The 20,335-nt window shown below is 43.1% G+C and overlaps 1 protein-coding gene across 6 annotated transcripts in view; it reads right to left on the bottom strand.

Annotated features, from left to right (window-relative positions):
* ELAVL1 (ELAV like RNA binding protein 1) overlaps positions 1-20,335 on the bottom strand; it is a 46,249-nt gene that overhangs the window by 8,652 nt on the left and 17,262 nt on the right. For all 6 annotated transcript variants that reach the window (XM_075077798.1, XM_075077794.1, XM_075077795.1 and 3 more), the window contains 3 exons: positions 10,384-10,487; positions 9,396-9,549; positions 5,699-5,924 (listed from right to left, as the gene is read on the bottom strand). In XM_075077798.1, the coding sequence (XP_074933899.1) occupies positions 5,699-5,924; positions 9,396-9,549; positions 10,384-10,487 (484 nt within the window). The remainder of the gene's footprint in view (positions 1-5,698; positions 5,925-9,395; positions 9,550-10,383; positions 10,488-20,335) is intronic.

Genomic DNA, 20,335 nt, shown 5'->3' with positions numbered 1-20,335 from the left:
TGACGAAAGGATGTCTTAGAGTAAGCGTTAAAGTTTTTGCAAGTCTGTGGCAAGACACAAAGAGAGACTTGTCCAAGTCAACTGGTGAATCTTGTCTCCACCACATATTCATAACAGCATGGCTTAACCCAGAATTGCTCTGCCAACCCGTGCCAGCCTAAAAAACTTTGCCTCTTTCTCCATCAGCAAGCCTGTAACTAGGAGCAGAAGCTGGCCAAAATGCATGGACAAGCGAGCGCTGTGCACAGACAACTTGAGCAGACGTAGCTACCACAGAAGCAGGAATGGAACAGAAAGAGACAGAACATTTTCTTTTACCTTACACCTACTTGTGAAAGCTATCGCCTGTAGAAACACAGGAAATGCACACAAATACCATTAACGCCGCTCTTAATGGTACAATAAAAGAAAAACAAATAAACCAAAGTGGAACCGAACAATGGCAAGGACAATGGTTGGTCTAGCTTGGAGCTGTTGCTGAAGTTAAGTTGGCCTACGGCCTGCATCAAAACTGCTTCCAAAGAGAAAAAAATATACGGGTCATTGTCATTGGATACTCCCTTCTGAAGGGAACAGAAGGCTCAATATGCTGACCAGACCACCTTCTTTGGGACGTCTGCTGCCCCCCTGGGGCCCGGATTAAAGATGCGAAGAGAAAACTTCCTGCCCTGACATGGCCCTCAGATTATTGTCCATTATTCACTTTTCAGGTAGGCAGCAATAAAGTTGCGGAAAGAAGTCCGAGGACAAGAGAAACTTCAGGGCCTTGGGATGACTGGTTAAGGGCTCAGGAGCACAAGTAGTGTTCTCCTCTATCCCTCCAGTTGCAGGGAAGGATGAGGGAAGAGACAGGCAGGGCCAGCAGATCAATATCTGGCTCTGAGCCTGGTGTCACTGGCAGAATTTGGGGGTTTTTTGATCACCAGGCCAGCTGACAACGATGGGGTGCACTTGCCTCAAAGGGGGAAAAGGATCTTTGCACAGGAGTTAGCAGGGCTCATTGAAAGAGCTTTAAACTAGATCTGAAGAGGCAAAGGGATAAAACCAGGCTCGCTAGAGATAAGCCTGGGGGCAGCATACCAATGTTTGAGGGTCGGTGTGCTAACAAGGTCCTTCTGTCTGCCATCTCCATGGAGGTAGAGGATGGAGATCCATGCGACAGCAAAGATGCAAGGGTTATTGATGTGTTAGGAATGATGGAAGTGCCTGAGAATGGTCCTGTAGGAACTAGGACTTCGTCCCCAAAAAAAGGTGTCAGGATCAATAGCCCAACCAAAGTGCATCTGCATCAATGGCCACAGCGTGGGCAAAAAACAGCAGGAGCTGGAAGCCACTGTGCAGTGGGAAAACTGTGATATAGTTGCAATCACAGAAACATGGTGGGATGACTTGTATAACTGGAGTGCTGGATAGATGGCTATAAACTCTTCAGAAGGGATAGGCAGGCAGGAGAGGTGGTGGGGTAGCTCTGTATGCTAGGGAGTGCTTTGACTGTGACGATAGGGTTGAGTGTTTATGGGTAGGAATGAGAGGGAAGGCCAACAAGGCAGATATCATGTTGCCAGACCACCCAACCAGAATGAAGAGGCAGATGAAATATTCTATAAGCAGGTGGAAGAAGCCTCACTATCGCTAGCCCTTGTTCTGGTGGGGGACTTCAACTTACCACGCATCCGCTGGAAATACAATAGAGCAGAGATGGAACAGCCTAGGAGGTTCCTGGAGTGCATGGAAAAGACCTTTGTGACACAGCTGGTGAGGGAGCTAACTAGGGAAGGTGCCCACTGGACTGTTGTTTGTGAGCAGAGGAGGACTTGTTGGTGAAGTGATGGCTGGAGGCGTCTTGGGCACAGCATTCATGAAATGATAGTTTTTGGTTCTCAGAGAAGTAAGGAGGGGGGTCAGCAGGACTTCCAGAGGGCATACTTTGACCTGTTTAAGAGACTGGTTAACGGGAGTCCCTTGGGAGGCAGTCCTGAAGGGCAAAGGAGTCCAGGAAGGCTGGACATTCTTCAAGAATGAAGTCTTCAAAGGCACAGGAGCAGACCATCCCCATGTACCAAAAGACAAACCGGTAGGGAAGATCACTGGCCTGGCTGAACAGAGCGCTTTGCCTGGAACTCGGGAGGAGAGAGAAAAATAAATAAATAAATAAATAAATAAAAAGAAAGAAAGAAAGAGTTTATGGCCTTTGGAAGAAGGGGCAGGCAACTCAGGAGGACTACAAGGATGTTGTGAAGTTATGCAGGGAGAAAATTACAACTTAACCTGGCTACTGCCACAAAAGGCAATAAAAAGTGTTTCTATAAACACATTAGCAACAAAAGGACGGCTAAGGACAACCTCCATCCTTTCTTCAATGCAGGGGAAAACACAGTGACCAAGGATGAGGAAATGAGGAAAAGGCTGAGGTACTTAATGCCTTGTCTCAGTCTTTAACAGTAAGACCAGTTATTCTCAGGGTACCCAGCCCTCTGAGCTGGAAGACAGGGAGCAAAATGAAGCCCCCATACTCCAAGAGAAAATGGTTAGTGTGTATCAAAGCCGTGTAGCAGGTCACAAGTCCATGGTGCTGGATGGAATCCACCCAAGTGTACTGAGGGAGCTGGCAGAGGAGCTCACCAAGCCACTCTCCATCATTTATCAGCAGTCCTGGCTAACTGGGGAGGTCCCAGTTGACTGGAGGTTAGCAAATGTGATGTGCACCTACAAGATGGGCCAGAAGGGAGATCCAGGGAGCTACAGGCCTGTCATCTGACCTTGGGGCCAGGGAAGGTTACGGGGTGGATCATCTTGAGTGCCAGCACGCATTACGTACAGGACAACCAGGCAATCAGGCCCAGTCAACATGGGTTTAAGAAAGGCGGGTCCTGCTTGACAAACCTGATCTCATTTATGACAAGGTGATTCTCTTAGCGGATGAGGGAAAGGCTGTGGATGTTGTCTACCCAGACATTAGTAAAGCCTTTGACTTTTTAAGTTTCCCACAGCATTTCCTAGAGAAACTGACTGCTCATGGATTGCATGGGCATACTCTCTCTTGGATAAAAAAAAACTGGTGGGCTGGCCAGGCCTAAAGAGTTGTGGTAAATGGAGTTAAATCCAGTTGGCAGCTGGTCACAAGTAGCGCTCCCCAGGGCTCAGTGCTGGGGCTAGTCTTCTTTTAATATCTTTATCAATGATCTGGACAAGGGGATGAAGTGCACCATCAGTAAGTTTGCAGATGACACCAAGTTGCGCGTGAGTGTCGATCTGTTTGAGGACAGGAAGGCTCTGCAGAGGGATCTGGATAGGCTGGATTGATGGGCTGAGGTCAACTGTATGAGGTTTAACAAGGTCAAGTGCCGGGTCCTGTCCTTGGGTCACACCAACCCCAGGCAACGCTCCAGGCCCGGGGCAGAGGGGCTGGGAAGTGCCCGGCGGAGAAGGCCCTGGGGGTGCTGGCTGACAGCTGGCTGGGCATGAGCCAGCAGTGCCCAGGTGGCCAAGGAGGCCACCAGCCCCCGGGCTTGTGTCAGCACTGGTGTGGCCAGCAGGAGCAGGGCAGGGATGGGGCCCCTGTGCTCGCCACTGGTGAGGCCCCACCTCGAATGCTGGGCTCAGGTTTAGGCCCCTCGGGACAAGAAGGACATTGAGGTACTGGAGCGTGTCCAGAGAAGGGCAGCGGGGCTGGGGCAGGGTCTGGAGCACAAGTGTGCTGGGGAGCGGCTGAGGGAGCTGGGGGGGTTTAGCCTGGAGAAGAGGGGGCTGGGGGGAGCCCTTCTCGCTCTCTGCAGCTGCCTGAGAGGGGCTGGAGTGAGGGGGGGTTGGTCTCTTCTGCCAAGTCACCAGTGACAGGACGAGAGGAAACAAAACGGCCCCAAGCTGCGTCAGGAGAGGTTTAGATAAGATATTAGGGAAAATTTCTTCACCAAAAGGTTGTCAAGCGCTGGAACGGGCTGCCCAGGGCAGTGCGTGAGTCACCATCCCTGGGGGCGTTTAAAAGACACACAGACGTGGTGCTGAGGGGCATGGCTTAAAGGCAGAGTCTGTAGTGTTGGGTTAATGGTTGGACTTGATGATCTTAAAGGTCTTTTCCAACCTAAATAATTCTATGCCTCTATAATTCTAACTGGTCATTAAAATTTAGTTTCACCGCAGCTATTAACATATACATTAAGCATTTTTACTATTACTGAGTGATCATTATAGAACAGAACTAAAGTTATTTGTACCTTAGTTGTGGATGTAACTATTATTTGTGCTGCTTATTCTGATAGATCTTAAGTCTGCTGTTATTTTTAAGGGCAAGAATGGTGATAAAACCGTCCAATTACATTAAGAATGAAAACATGAGATGTAAGCCTCAATATTCTACTAGGACCAGCACACACTGAAGCCCTGGCTGAAACAAAAGGCAAATGTGTAACTTCTTTATTACTTCACCTAACTGCCAACAGTGTAGAATTTCATTCCTCAGTGTGGCTTAGAAGGTTTGGGTGCAGAGATCTGGACGAGTGCTTCAGGGAAATGAAATCTTGTTTGAGGAGCTGCCTGTGTTAAACTTGCCTGGGCTACAGCAGAAGGGAATCAGAGAATGACTGATGTTGGCAGGGACCTCTGGAAATCCTCTCTTAAACCCCCCTGCTCAAAGCAGGGGCAGCTACAGCAGGTTGCTCAGGCCCGTTCCAGCCAGGTTTTGAGCATCTCCAAGGATGAACACACCACAGCCTCTTTGGGCAACCTGTTCAATCACTCTTAGTGTAAAATAACAGATGACTCTAAAGTAGTAATTCTCACTAGAGACACATTGCACCTGCTGTTCTTAAAATGCTGAACTAAAGCATTATGGAAAGGTCACAGCAATACTGGAACAGTAGCACTGCAAAAAGCTATTTGAGTTTTTAGTCCAGTTTTGCTGAGCTAATTGGATACCTCAGAGGAGAAAAAGAAAAAAAATTCTCAGCAGGGAAACACTACTCTCAGAAACTCCCATGAACATATCTCAAAACAAAACCAATTACTTACATGCCATACAGTAAATATAATGCCTTTTCCAGAGCACAGACCAACTATCAACACCCTCCTCTAAGCAACTAGCGCAATTCAAATTCAAGCAATTCATTTTCAAAGCAACTAAGGCAATTCTCAAAGGCAAAATGCATATCATCTTCCACAGCTCTGGAAGCAGACAATATGTTGCAATTACTCAGTAACCCAGGGAAGACAGAACACTGCACAGCTCAAGATGTAGGAAGAAATCCCACAGAATCTTTTAATCAGAAGTAAGGTTTTCCTGTTTTGCTATGGCACCACCCTGCTGGAACCAATGGTTCAGAGCTTTAATTATGTTGCCAAATTGTATCTGCGTTCGGATATACGAACTACAGAATGGGGATCTGTTGAGACAGGCACCTACAAACACCCACTGGAATCAGCAGCTGTCTACTGTCCCACTATACACTCAGCTGTAGAAATAGACACCACAGTGTACGTACCTTTACATAATTAACTTCAATATAAATTTTACAAGTAAGATTTTACTTTAATCATATTTTAATTCAACAATTTATTTACATAACACTGCAGGACATAGTGCACTATGTTCATTCACACATGCTGCAATGAAGTTATTACTGCACAGCTGCACGAGTACAGTTTCCCAGAGGGACACGGGAATAGCAGGACAGCCTTAAATGCATTATTCTTCCTAACCTACCTGAATCTTTGCGCCTGGTGATGCACTGGCCCTCCAAACCGTCTAGCTGGTGAATGACACAGCTGCGATAACAGTGCCACATTTTTGTTCTGGTTAGGATTGGCTGCAAACTTCACTGTAATGGGTTCGGAGGAACCTGGGGGTTTGTGACCATTGAAATTTGTAATTGCCTCTTCTGCTTCTGACCTTTTGTCAAACCGGATAAATGCGACCCCTCTGGACAAACCTTTTAACCAAACCAATAAAAAAAAAAATAAAAAAAATTGAAGTTCAGGATAAACTCAAAATAACTTTGAAAGCAAAAAAACAAAAAAGTTAAATATTTCTATGGTCACAGCTTTCAAGTTCTCCACATTTACTAATGTTTCTTCAGCAGCTAGAGGATAAAGTACAAAATTAAGAAACAAAACACAAATTAACACATTCATTTCAGCTATAACAACCACAGTGACTAAAACACTTAAAAATAAAAAACTCAATACGGTAGAATTCCATGAAATCCATCACCAGCTGACATTTCCATTAACAAAAAAACCTCCCAACATTTTAAATTAATTCCACCAAAAAAAAAAAATTCCAGTCAGTTAAAAACAAAACCAAATCCCTTAGCTTTGATTACTTTATCACTAAAAAGCATCTGCAAACACAAAATTGACACTGATTTTTCAAAGTATTTTCAGTTTTCCACACTGAAATCACACTCTGGTTTGTAGAGTCAGACCTTCATGTCCTCATCTAATGAAGTGGTTTAACCTTCTGTAATGAAGAGATCACCATTTAACCTACATCATGGCCATTATTTCTAGCTGTCATATAATCAATTTTTAATGAATTAGAAAGAAGGTAAGAGTTACCTCATGGTAACCGTACCGAAGCAATTACACTGCCATTAAATATTTGCATCTTTTTTTTTTTTCCAGTCCCAGACCCCAGCCCTGGATGCTGTTATCCTTCTGACTGAGGTAAAAGTTATGATCTATCTCTTCCCGTCTCCCCCTTCCCCCCACCACCCCTTCTCATCTGTGACTTGACCACAGTCGGGAAATATTCTTTATCACAGTGACACTAAAAGGGTACATTTTGTTCACCTTTCACTCCAAAGCAGGTGTTCTGGCTGGACTAATTCTAGGACTTCACCAGCTCTGCTCCAGAAAGGGCCAAGTCAAACACTTTCATGCTGTTGCTACTCTAGGCCCACGTAGGGCAATCTTCAAAGATTGTTACAGAAGTTGTTTAAGCTTATGATAAACCAAAAAGTTGTTTATAACAATTATTTCCTGTATTTCACAGAAGGAAATGCAGCGTGACAAAACCCTGAGCAAAAAGGAATCCAACCCTTACAACTACCCATAGAATGGTCTCTAGGAAAGGCGTGTTTTCATTTCGGGCAGTGGGAGAACTTCCATAAGTAACAACTCGTCTTGTTTACTGCATGTTGTTAAGTATGCAGAGTCACACAGAGATAACCTACTTCCTAAGTCACTGCACTTTGTGAAGACAAGAACTGCAGAAGAACGGTGGGAGATGGTTAGCACCAACTGTGCAGCTGGTGTTTCTACAGTGATCTGGAAAGGAGTCCACCTGGGAAGAAATTATTCCGTATTTTGATTTCTTGCTGGTTACTTCCATACCAGGAAGCTGGACCAGACTGGTTCATCAAATTAGAGCTGATGGCACTATACGCTCCAATACCAATGAGACTACCCGTCTGTGCCAGGAGGAAGCATATACCCCACCTTGGAAAGGCACAGAACAGCAGCATCACCCAGAAGCCAGCAGGGACTATCCCAAAAGCTCAACATACTGTTACTTCTCCACTTCCACGCTGTTCATCTTAGTGTCTGTCTCTTGACCTATCACAGGGTTAATTTAAAAATATAAATATCTTAGAAAGCATATTTTTAAACAGATGAATTCTCAAACGGCAGACAACAGCCTCTGCTGAGAAGGTACATCGAGTAGAACAAATTAAAATTTGTCCTAACTGGGACTAGATCAAGATAGGAAACACAGGTTTTAAAGCCAAGGCATGTCTACATTCTTGAAGTGCAGTGCTGTGCATGCATTAAGCTTTATAACATAAACAGAATACATTCTTCAAACAATACATTATTAAGGTTATTTGAGACCAAGCGATATATTCTGAGTTGACACAGAATTAGACAGAATCGTGCCTCAGCACACTCAATGAAAACTATATTATTCCTGAGAGGTTTTAGTTGTATGACTTCTGTCATCTCATTTCACACCTCCGCCAAAGACAGATGCTCGCTATCTGAACTCCACTGGCAGCCAGAGATGGATGACTATTTTGGACACTTGTATTAATAAGTTTTCTGCGCTCCAGAAGTCTTTTTCTTGCTTCTACCTGTAGTTCTCACCTAGATAACTAGCTCTAGAGACAGAACCACATAGGTATCAGTCAGACAACATGAATCTTTCTCTCTAGGAAGAGGAGGACAGGATTTTCCTTGCTCAACATGTATCTACAGTGTCAGTACCCAGATCTCACCTGGTCACCTCAGATTTTTTTTTCTTTCTTACACGCAGTCCCATTCACAGCACCATCTGAGCAAATCAAAACACCTAAAAGCAGACACCTATGCAAGGAGCTACCTCTGATGGAGATACTTAACATCGTAGACTTTAGCATTCAGTCGCATCGATCCCACCAAAAGCTGCTGATGGCCTACCCTACCTTACAGTAGGTTCCTCAAAGAGCACAGAAGTTGCTGCTTAATGACTGTGTATAAGTGTCCATACTACCATATATAAATGTTAAATGTGCAACTGCTAGAATTAGATTATCTTCTATTCTAATATAGGACATGCATAATCAATCAAAAAGTGTATTCACAGAAGTTCTCTCCAAATTTGTACATGACATGTGGCCTACTGGAATAAACACAGAATGCCTAAGGTTACAGCCATACTCTTCAGTTATACAGTCTGAAATAATAAGGCAGGAAATTAAAACTCTGAAAACACATCATAACACTGAGTCAGAATTAACATTATAAAAGAAATCCGTAACTCTGGTCTCTCCTGCACAGAGTGCTTAACAAAGCAACTTCTCCCTTTTCTTTCTTCCTTTTTTTTGTTTTTAAATAAACAAAATACATTCAGAGAATTCAAGAGGGTAGCACTAAGTGTATTAAGTTCATTCTTTTGGTTAGCAGTAACCACAGAGCACTGACTGCCAGACACCTCAAATATTTTAAAATATGAGGAAATCATGTGAGTGAGTTCCAAGCGGGTATAAAAGCCAAAACACATTACTGTTTTGCTTTTTAATATATAACTGTGGCCTGGAATTTACCTGTGGATAATAGCTGCATTTGTGTAAATGTAACGTTAGCACTCCAGGTTACAAACATTGCCCAGAAGTACACTGCACTACAGCGATATCAAGTGTCAGAGAAGAGAGTAGATTTAGCAAGTCAGCAGCTCAGCCTGGTAAAACTGACTACAAGAGCATAAAATACGATACAAGGTTTAGACGGCAAGCTAGCAAAGAAGGCAGCGCAAGTCATTCTGCGTTTTAAAAAGGATACACCAGTAAAATTATTTCAGTGGTTGACACCAGATGTCATGGCTAGTTTCTGAAAGTCTAACTTAGTTTAGGAACTACCAGTCTCTGAAAAAATGTTAAACATTCTATACAACAGTTTTACGAAGCTGGTGCAACAGAACTCACCTGTAGTTTGATCCACAAGTACACGGGAGTTGATGATGCGTCCAAAACGTGAAAACATATCTTCTACATCTTTTTGTGTCATTGATCTTGGCAGTCCACTAATATATAAATTAGCATCCTTGATAACTTCAGAACTTGGGCGAGCGTAGGAAACCTTTAATGAGAAAAAAAAACCCACACGTATGTTCAGGGTGTAAATAGCAAAGAGTAATTTATTTGGTCATGAGTCACTTTCATTTATTCCCCAGTAAACAATGCAGGCATTTTTTATTGGAGTTCCAAAAAGCAGAACAGGGAGAAGGTGGAGGAAAATTGCCAGAACAAAAACAGAAAAGTGATGTCCCTATGTCACTCCATTAATTTTGGCCTTATCCAACAGATAAAGGCATTGCTATAAAGAGACAGCAGAAGACTAATACCAACGCTTCCAACAAACGTATTTGCTACATTGAAGAATTCCTGTCTGAAGTTTTGACTTGGATAGCGGACCTGGCAGTAACCACAGATCACATCAAGAGCTTGTGATGTCAGTATATTTTTTTAAAGCCTCATAAAAAGATTTTACCAGCTACGGTGCAGTTTCTATCTTAATTTCTGCTACTAGATCAAGTTACAAATATCACCTATGCAGGTGTGGTTTCCTACACATACAGTACTAGCTGCTCTTTTGGAAAAGAAGTGTGTGTGTATTAACACTATTTACAATAGAGATCGTCAAGTATCTGAAATGTAGGTGAGTTCCAAAGCCTGGCAACAATTTGCAATGATCCCACCTACTGCTAGGACAGGAGAAATAGTGGGAGTTAAAAAAGGGGAATCTTTGAATACAAAGCTGTTACAAAACCCAAGAGGCTGAAGCAGCTCACTTTACTACTCCTCTCCTAGATTCCATCTTTCTTGCAACTGGAGGGACACAAGCCTTACCACCAGAATGAAGTTAATTAGATTGCCATTTTTGTAGAAGACTAAAAAAATCTAGACATCTTACCTTGATAGTTTTTGACTGAAGTCTGAGGCCATTCAGTGTATTTATTGCTCTTTCAGCATCTTTTGCAGTAACGTAATTCACAAAGCCATAGCCTAAGCTGTGTCCTACATGGAAGAACATTTTTAAAATTAATCCTAACAAAATAAAGTTATCATAATCAAAATTAAAGGAAATGCAAACGAGAAAAAGTTAACTCAATGTAAACATAATCCACATAGCAAATATTTAAATAAGCCAAAGAATTTTGTCAAGGCTGGCATACATCACACGAAGGAGCTCTGAGTTACTTCATTTGCCACTTTGTATTCAGGGTCAGCTTGTGTCAGGCAGCCGCAGGTGATCCATCAGCAGTAAGATATTCAAGGCTAAAATACCAACTCTGAACAGTCTCGTGAACTTAATGGGTGTGGAAGAAAGGCGAGAACTTAAAGTTCTCAAGTACAAACTCTTGTGGATAAGGGGCAGAAAGCGAGCAAGGGTCAATGGATGAACTGCTGGGTAAGAAATCATCAGGCTACTCGTTTCTGTGTGGCTATTCCAACTTTCGCTCCTGGAGACAAGAGGGAAAAAGTTTTCAATCCTTCATATGTTCATATAGCTAATGAGCAGCAAGTCTCCCAAACACAGGATGAAACTGAAGAGTAAAAAATTCTCTCTAATGCAGACAATTCATGGCTTAGAAAAAGAATCTGAGTGTAATAATACAAACCTTTGAAACACTTAAGGCAAAGGACATTTATTTGTTCTGCTTTTATCTCCTACCTCCACAGATGCTACTAGCAATTATAACGCTGCACACTAAGAACATTTTGGGGTTGCAGTTTCCCAAGATCTTATCACTGTATACCTAAAAATAACTAAAATACTTTCAAGACTGTTGGAGTACAATAAAACTACTCCCACTCAACAAGAGACACACCTTTTTCAGACAACTTCTCCTTGTCTCAGCCAGATCTATGGGATTTTCTAAAGAAAATTGTAAGCATGCATAGGAGAATGTGCTGTTTTACTTTAACAATATACTATTTTTAAGTTATTATTAAGGTCCATTGTTAGGCTTGAGAACAGTAGAAGACACAACTAATGGTTAGAGCAGAGGATTCTCTTCTGAAATGTAGCCCTAATCACACAACATGGCTCCGCAATAGCCTTAGCTGGCATGGAAGTTTTCTTATGCTTTCCAGACGTTTCAGAAAACCAAATATAGTTGTGGTCCCCCTGCCTGCCCAAAGAAGAAAGAAAAAAAAAAAGAAAAAGAGAGTGCGAAGTGGTGATTATCCTAGCACAAAATGTTAGAAAGGGCTAAAGAAAGGGTTGTAACAGACATTACAGTTTAACTGCATTTACTGGGGGGGGGGGGGGGGCGGGAATCACAGGCCTACTGAAGGATTTGAGCCCTATGAGTCGAAAAGATGCAAGGGATGGAAAGAAGCTCCAAATAACCCTCACAGCATTATTACTAACAGCGTACCTGACAGACTGACTGCAGAACAACTACAGCAGCACAACTCCCCGGCATGTCCTTTGCGTTTGCTTTGTTGTGAATCGTAATAGACCAGTAACTCATCTAAACCCAAATGTCACTGCCTGTTCCCTAATACTCTTCTTGTATAAACAGTCCCAGGTAATTTTTACTGTCGGCTAAAGCTCTTAAAGACGACAGATCCCCTTTGTGTTCAGCCCTCGTACAGGAACAATATCCTGTTCTCTTACAGACCCAGTGTTAACACATCTCCACGAGCAGAGATCAAACCCTCATGACGCCACGGCCTCTGCACAACTGCAATGGCAAACCACTCCGATAGCCAAAAGGATTTAACTCTGCACAGTAAACAAACGCGTGCAATAAAAGCAAGATCTTAAACACTTCCACACCTTTATCCTTTGAAGGTCTACAGATAACATTGGTCAAGATTTTGCAGACGTTATCTTACATGTACCTGCAGTACAGTAGTTGTTGATTTCTTTGTAACATTCGTTTTCTGTTTTATTAGCCAGAGATGGTCAATCATTTAGATTAAATCTGGTTAGTTCACCATCACTTACCTATGGAGATTTTTTTTCCCCTGATTAAGAAAACAGTAATTTAACAGTTAGAGAAATGTTTAGCACCTGGACCGTGGCTTATCTCTCCAGAACCTGACCAAACAAACAAAGAGAAGTTTAAGAGGAAACAAATATCACACAGACAGTAGGCAATGACTTCTTCCCTCCTAAGAGTGTGGGAAGAGTCTGACACCGCTAAGGTGTTACAGCACGCCAGTACCTGCCCTGAAGGCTCAGAGCACCACCTACTTCACAGATTACTTTCAATCTGTCCTGAAAGCTACATAAACACAAATACTCCAGCAAACTACTGAATAGAACCAGGTCCTAAAAAACTTGATGGAACTTGGCCTTTAAAGACCACGGAAACAGACTTCAACAAGACTAATCCCTCTGAATCTGAACCACTGAGCCCGGGCAGTCGGGGCTGTCACTCCCCAGGTGGGCACTGCTCTGGGGAAGGGGTGATTGGCAGAGGAAGAAGAACAGAATTCCACACCATATAAATTTATTAAGCTATCTTTAGTACTCTGAGTCATCGATATCAGGGGCTCAGCCGATGACCAGTGCGAGTGTGTATTCTTCCCTATTTTCTTGCAGGTTCAAGAGAACTTGCAAAGCATCAGACAGGTTTTATATTCATGCACTGTTTGAGATCAGTGACAAGGAAGATTAACCTACTTAGTGTTGGGTCTATCCTGTATGTAAGTAACAGCACTGAGTGACGCACAGGACCAAAAGGGTCCTCGCCCTGTAATCACATATTCCCTTTCCCTAGAATGTACACAAGCTTCCCATTAAAATCTTTTTGTCCCAGGCACTCTGAGCATGTTCTACAACTCCCTCCAGTGCTTTCCTTTTCTAAATGCAGTCTCCATACTTTATATCCACTTGTTCCTGTGCAAGTGCTGTCCTTGAGCTACACGGGGTTATCCTTCCAGTGCCTGTTCCCTGGAGCACACACAAGCAGTGACCATATCCCCTTGGCCTTCTTTCCTGTTTTCGTCTGAGCAAAATTCTGCACGTTCTCCACTTCTAATTCGCTCAATGACTATTCCTTATCAAAGGATTTGAAATCCCTGGGAAAAGAGAGCAGGAATGTAATGGGGTTGACAGAAACAAACACAGATTAAAAAAAGAAGGGTCTGAAAAGCAGCAGGATTACATCACTTACCAGGTTTTCTCATATTCCCTGTAGGCATTTGACAGTAAATATACTAAAACCCAGAAATTATAGTCCTGTTAACTTTTACCTGCCACTAGATAATATCAATTACCTATCTTTCACTACAAAAAACCAGAATACAGACCTTCCCTCTTAGCATATACTTAGCACCTTTAAATTACATCAGTATACCATGACTTTACAGTCGCTAAGTGCTAAAAAAAGCCAACCCATGCAAAATTGACCATATATATTAACTTATCTTGCTCTAAGTACTTAATACCATCAGTCTCAGCCATCTCCTACTGTTCAGTTACTAGTTTTCACCTCTAAGCAAGCTAGGATCTCTAACGCACCATTCCCCTGACAGATCACTCTTCAGGACTACTCCATACTCCATACAGGACAAACTACCTTCCTTCTAGAGCATGCCAGAAAATATATACGGAATTGGCATTTATACAGCATTGGCATTTATGTCAAGCGTTTATCCAAGGCAAGCAGACAAGTTATTTGCTTTATCATGATGTTAAGAGCCTGCTAGAAACCTGTTGTGCTAAAGAAGGCAGTACTGGAACAGTTTTCAAACTATTTTAGTGGATAGTAATTAAAAAAACAACTTTTCAAAAGTTTGCGTATACATAAATGCAAATCTGCTCAAGAGACAAAGATGAAAAAAGGACACAAGCAGGTCCTTATCTGGATGAATAATTAAAAAAGTGACCGTAAAACCTAGTTTTAAGCAAACGACTATACTTCTTCAGCAGAAAGAATCTAGTTTTGTGCCCATGATAAAAAGCCCTTTCATGAGAGAGGGCACTCATTTTCTTTCTGTGCATCAATTGGTTTTCTGTCCATGTTCTTGCTTCCTTTCCCAGCTCCCTGAGACACACTCTTCAGTTACCAGCTCGTTTCCTATCCCCATCCCGCTACTGACTGACAACTCTAGTTTCACTGGGGAGTCTAATACAAGACCAGAGCTAGTACATATTTTCCACTTCACTACAGACTAGCTGCTCCCCGAAAGCAGCTAACACACATTCTCCCCATCCTTCTCAAGAAAACCTAAATTTAAACCTTGTTCCTGTTATGTCACAGCACCTCAGTATGAAAGCATTTTAGCTTAGAATTTGTTTTCTGAACTGGGAAACAGTGTTTGAGATTAGATTTTAACAAGCCCAAGTAAATAACACCAAAGGGTGGAACAGATCTCCCCAGGCATCACTCAGGGGAGGATGTAGCATCTTGAATGAACACTGGGTTTGGTTGTTTTGTTTGTTTGCCTTTATAAAATATGCTGAGAGTGATAACCAGATAGCTTAAGTACGTATGAATGCATCAAGAAATACCACGTCCAAACAGCAGACATCAATGTGCTGAAAAAGCAGAATTCGGAGAGGTGACTCTGTAGTTTCAGAGGATGAGAACAGATTAGAAGCACTCAGATGTGCCTTGCGTGGGCTTTCTTTAGTACAGTTACGCTACTGTATAGCTGGGGATGCATAGTCACATCACCCCTGAGAAAAATAGGAGCACCCTTCCATCAAACTTCGAAAAAAAGGGTTTTGCCAATGCAGAAGTGCAGCAAGGTAGGATTGGTAGAGCAAGCAATCAGGAGGCTCTGTTCTAACCCCCCTGAGACAAGTCAATGCTATGCACACAGCACCTTTTGTCTCCTAACATCCTAACACCCAGGAAAACAAGCAGATATGTCAGGAGAGCAACCTGGCTAAGCAGGGCATTCATGGCAAAACTCCAGTGCAAACAGGCAGCACACAGGACAGGGAAGAAGCGACAGCCTGCAAAAGGAGGAATTTAGAAACACTGTCCACTCGGTCTCAGGGAAGCCAGAGCTCAGCTGCAGTTGAGACTTGAAAGGAATGCCAACGAAAAAATAATATGAAGAGTAACAAGAAAAGCTTCTCCTGCTGCCTGAGCAGTACAAGGCTAAAAAGGCAAACGCAGGACAGCTGCTGAACAGGGCACATGATTTTGTGAGTGGTACATGATGTCTTCTTTGCCTCACTCTTCACCAATAAAGTCTAACAGGCCTCTGCACTTAGCGAGAGTTCAAGGAGAAGGACCAGTAGATGAAGATTAAGTCAGAGACTGACTGGTTGAGAGAACTTGACCCATACAAGTCCACGGGATGAGATCAGCTCTTTCTAAGGGTGCTGAGTCACCAGGCTCATGTTCTGGCCAAAAAAGCTCTCTCATCTTTGAGTGGTCATGGAAGTTGGAAGAGGTCCCCAACAGTTGCAGGAAGGCAAATGCCACATACGTCTTCAAATAGAGACCAAAAAAAACCGCGCTCTATCCTCCCCACCCCCACCCCCCAGCAACAAGTAGAGTTTTGCAGGGATCTATCCTGGGACTTAACTTTTTATCCGTGACCTGGAGGAGGTGATTGGAGCATGCTCTCACCAAGATTAGAGATGCCACCAGGTTGGAAGGAACCTGTCAGTAAACTGGAGGGCAGGGCTGCCACCCAGGGGGACAGTGAAGGGACACCAAAAGGATCATACTTTTCTTCTCCCTCACAGTACTTTCTCCCATTCATAGAACTATTTCTAAATTTTGAGTTTATATCTAGTGTAGCTCTTAAGCCAAATCCTGGAATTACCAAAACTGCTACATGGCTAGCAACACAGACTCTGCCAAGTTTCCGTGGACTAGTTATTCTGTCACACATTTCTGGAAGCACCCATTCCCACAGCCTATTTTTAATTGAGTGAAAACTCATTTCTGTAGGTGTCCACTAGTTATCTTCTGTCGTTTTTTGTCCACTGGTCTCTAGCTCCTCCTCATGTCCTCCCGCCCAATGTTAAATCTGCTCCACATCATAACTGTTAACCACTTTGTCACTTTAATATTCTAAATGCAACTTCAGACCCTGACATGTTCTACATGCATTGCTTGGCTTAACTTTGGGGACAAGCAGTTGCTATTTGTTACCCCCTTGGCAGTTTTTGTTTTCATACTACAAGGTTCCTTACCAAAAACAACAACAACAAAAAAAAACCAGCTTCCTGAAGGATTTTTGTCAAACAATATTTTTGGACATGAACAAACATCTCAAGTATTCAATTACTGATCTTCAAAACTAACAGTAGAAAGGCATGATTTTCCATTACAGGTCTATGCTGATCAAACCTTATCATCACAACACAGAAGTGACTCTATTACTAGCCCACCACACAGCTCAGTGTATTTTTGAAATACAGGGAACACTCCCTACACTCAGTCCTTCACTAATGATATAGATGATGCCCCTCAGCTACTCTGAAACCACACGAATCTGAAGCTAAAACCTACAGTCTGAACCAAAGCTGCTCTCCCAATCCAGTCCCCAATCAGCCAGTCTTCCACTCTTCAGCAGTGATACTACTGAAGACCATAGTGATCTGAGATTTCACAGAAGCTTTGCTTCTCTGAAACACACCTGTCCTTTCCCACTTATACCATGGTGACCACTGTAAGTCCCAGAAAACTAGAAAACATGCTGCTTAAGATAGAACAAAGCACAGTAGTTTTAGTACTTTAATATTAATTTAACTAATTAAATTATTGGTACTTTAGTAGTTCAGAACAGGTAACTGATGTTAATCTTAAAAATAATTTTCACTTTGCCCAAAAAAGTATCCTGCAGTCTTTTATCTAGATTTTGGAAAACAGAGGCAAGTATTGTTTTTTGCCTCAATAACTTCTAGAATCTACAATTAATCATTCTGAATTACCTTCTACAGTTCTACTTCATCTACAGTTTAGTCACAAATGCTGTCCAAAGCTATCACTGGTCATGCAGGCACCAAGAGAGCACTGCAGAAATCCCACATAATCATGGTTGTGTCAGGTTGGGGGCAAAGCTCAGCCTAGCTGGATAGTCTAGTCTTGTGCCTAACCTAGTAAGACACCTGGGAAGCACTGCACTGCTGTAAGGCTGGATTAGCCAGATCAACACGACACCAGGAATCACTGCTCCACTTACACTTGAAGCATACCCTTTAGAGTACAAAACCAAAAGCTTAAGTTTATATTTAAGTATTTCCACAATATTTGTCCTTTAAACGCCTCTATGGTCAGTGTCAATGCACAGCACAGTACCTTTCACAGAATCACGGAATGTCCTGAGCTGGAAGGGACCCCAAGGACTATCGACTCCAGCTCCTGTCCCTGCACAGGACAGCCCAAATTCACACCGTGTCTCTGAGGGCCTTGTCCAAGTGCTTCTGGAACATCGCCAGGCTGGTGCCGTGATGCCTCCCTGGGGAGCCTGTTCCAGGGCTCCACCGCCCTCGGGGGGAAGAACCTTTCCCTAATACCCAGCCTAACCCTCCCCTGGCACATCTCCCTGCCATTCCCTCGGGGCCTGGCGTTGGTCACCAGAGAGAAGCGCCTGCCCCTCCTCCTGCCCTCGGGAGGGAGCTGCAGAGCACCATGAGGGCTGCCCTCAGCCTCCTCTGTCTTCCACAGCAACTGAATTCACCTTTATTACAGTTTCTCTGCCTAAGACACAGATTGCTATCTTACTGGAAAGACTTTTGATTGCAACACAAAGGAACTAGACAGGAAACAGAAAATACTATCTAGTTTTACTGATAATGATTTTCAAGTACAGAATATGTCCCCACTGCTTCATTTGGCTTTATAAAACAGAACACAAGCCACTTTCTGGTCCCTGGCCAAGGGATGAATAGTCTAATTTATGGAAGTTTAAGGGCAAAATCACATTTGACAGGTGTGGAAAGTCTGACCTTCAAACAACTCAGGAAAACATTATGAATTACAAATAAAGTGGCCTCTCCTTCATTTGCAAAATAAATGGCATTTACCTTGAAACAAAAACGACTACACGGAATTCAAACAGACACTTCTTCAGAAAAAAGTCAAAAGCTACAAAGCTAACTTGACATGTCTGCTCTTTACCCCCGCTCAAAGAGACAGCTTCCAGGGATCTCACTATCTCCACAATGTTTTAAAAATTCAACCATATGCAGTAAGAGCGGCAGCTTTAAATCCCAAAAACAAAAAGTTTACTATTTTTAGTAATTAATTTCATTTAATGAAGCCCTTCCACATACTTATCATTTCTATATGTTCTCTTTATGTTTATTTCCTTTCTCTCATTTCCAGAATATTTTTATATCAAAATTTATTTTAAGTTGCTCCAGGGCTCTTTTTCCAAATGAATTGCCAACATCCTAGATGCTGTGAAGTGCAAAGGATTTGTAAAGTCTACACAGAAAATATCAGGCCCAAAATTGTGCAAGAACACAAGCTGATCTCTTGAGGAAGTCTTTGGGAGGAAAATGCCATGCCCACTTACTCTAAGGTCTTATTTCTCTAAACTTTAGGACAGATTTTGTTAATCTGTGGTTGGAACAGAAACCTGACTATTCAAGATGCTGAGGGCTGAAAAATCCACTTCCCCCATCCACTGAGGAAGACACTTCACCTTTCAAATAATGACACTTTTTTAAGATGCAAACATTACAATGCAAAACCTCAGCAAGTGTTCGGAGTCAACAGGATCACAGGTCAAGCTGAACTAAATTCTGCAGAAACATACTGCTTTTCCACTGGAAAACAAAGCAAGTATTCTAGGAAGATGTGGAACAATTACTCCCGCTAAAAACATGTTGAGAAATACTAGAGTACAACTGAAGATTTTGCTGTATGGCTCATTTTTATGGCTGAGGAGGAAAAACATAGTGAAGATGTCAGCTTTTGTAAAGCAGAGTGCTTCATGCAATGGCTAGTCCAACTGCGCTGGCCCTTCTGACTTCATGGGCCTATGTATCATAAGGAGGGATACTAAGCATGAATATAGTTAACACACGCAATGCCTCCAGACAGAGTAAAAGGATACCCACAGCCCTGAAAGATTAGGAAGTCATCCTCCATTATGCCAGCCCTCCCTTAAAGCTTCCAGAGAGCTGCTGAGGTCCTTCTGAATGGCAGCACAACCACCTGGTGCACCAGCCACTCCTCCCGGGGTGGGCTGTAACATGCTAGGGCACAATCTGTCCCATCATGTGTGTCATGGATGAAAGTTTTAAACAGAATTGGCCCTGGTATCAAACCTTTGGGTACTTCACTAGTGGCTGGCCTTCAGCTGGACTTTGTGTGGCTCGTCACCAAACTTAGAGATTGGTTTTCAGTCCAACCACAGTCCTCCAACACTGCATGCCTCCTGCAGCAATAAGAACATGCCTCTGTACTCAGCCTTAGTGAGAGGCCCCAGGCACTCCCTGCAGCCCAAGACCTGCAGAGCTGCACACCCTTTTTCGGACAAGGTAGCTCTTTTTTGGTCAAGGCCTCTGATGTTACTGGGGTAGCTGCTACAATGACCGCTGAGACTGTGCAGCATGCCACCACAGCTCCTGAGTGCATATAGGCTGATTGCAATACAGTCCATGGTCCCCATGTGCACTGCTCTACCTGTTTGCAGCACTCTGGGAGCTATGCTCTAGGCTAGGCTGTTACACAGGACTGTCCTAAGTAGTAGCTAAAAAGTTGCTTGGTCAACTAGAACAAGAGCTCCAACCTCTCTTTGATCAAGTACACCTGACAGAGCTCAGAGCTCCTTGCTAGAAGTCCAGGTCTCCTTACAGCTCATTTCCTGGCAGCAGACAGCATCCAAGTTCTTCAAAGGGTTCTCAGAAGTCCGTTGGCAATCCTAGAAGTTCCCAGAACATTTAGAAGCAGAGCCCGGGAACTGCTGCACCAGCTGCTGCTTCT

This window comes from Phalacrocorax aristotelis, chromosome W, assembly GCF_949628215.1.
Source record: "Phalacrocorax aristotelis chromosome W, bGulAri2.1, whole genome shotgun sequence".
In the NCBI taxonomy this organism is placed as follows: Eukaryota; Metazoa; Chordata; class Aves; order Suliformes; family Phalacrocoracidae; genus Phalacrocorax; species Phalacrocorax aristotelis.
Note: the sequence above shows the minus strand (reverse complement) of the source record. Positions and strands in the feature narration are given on the sequence as shown.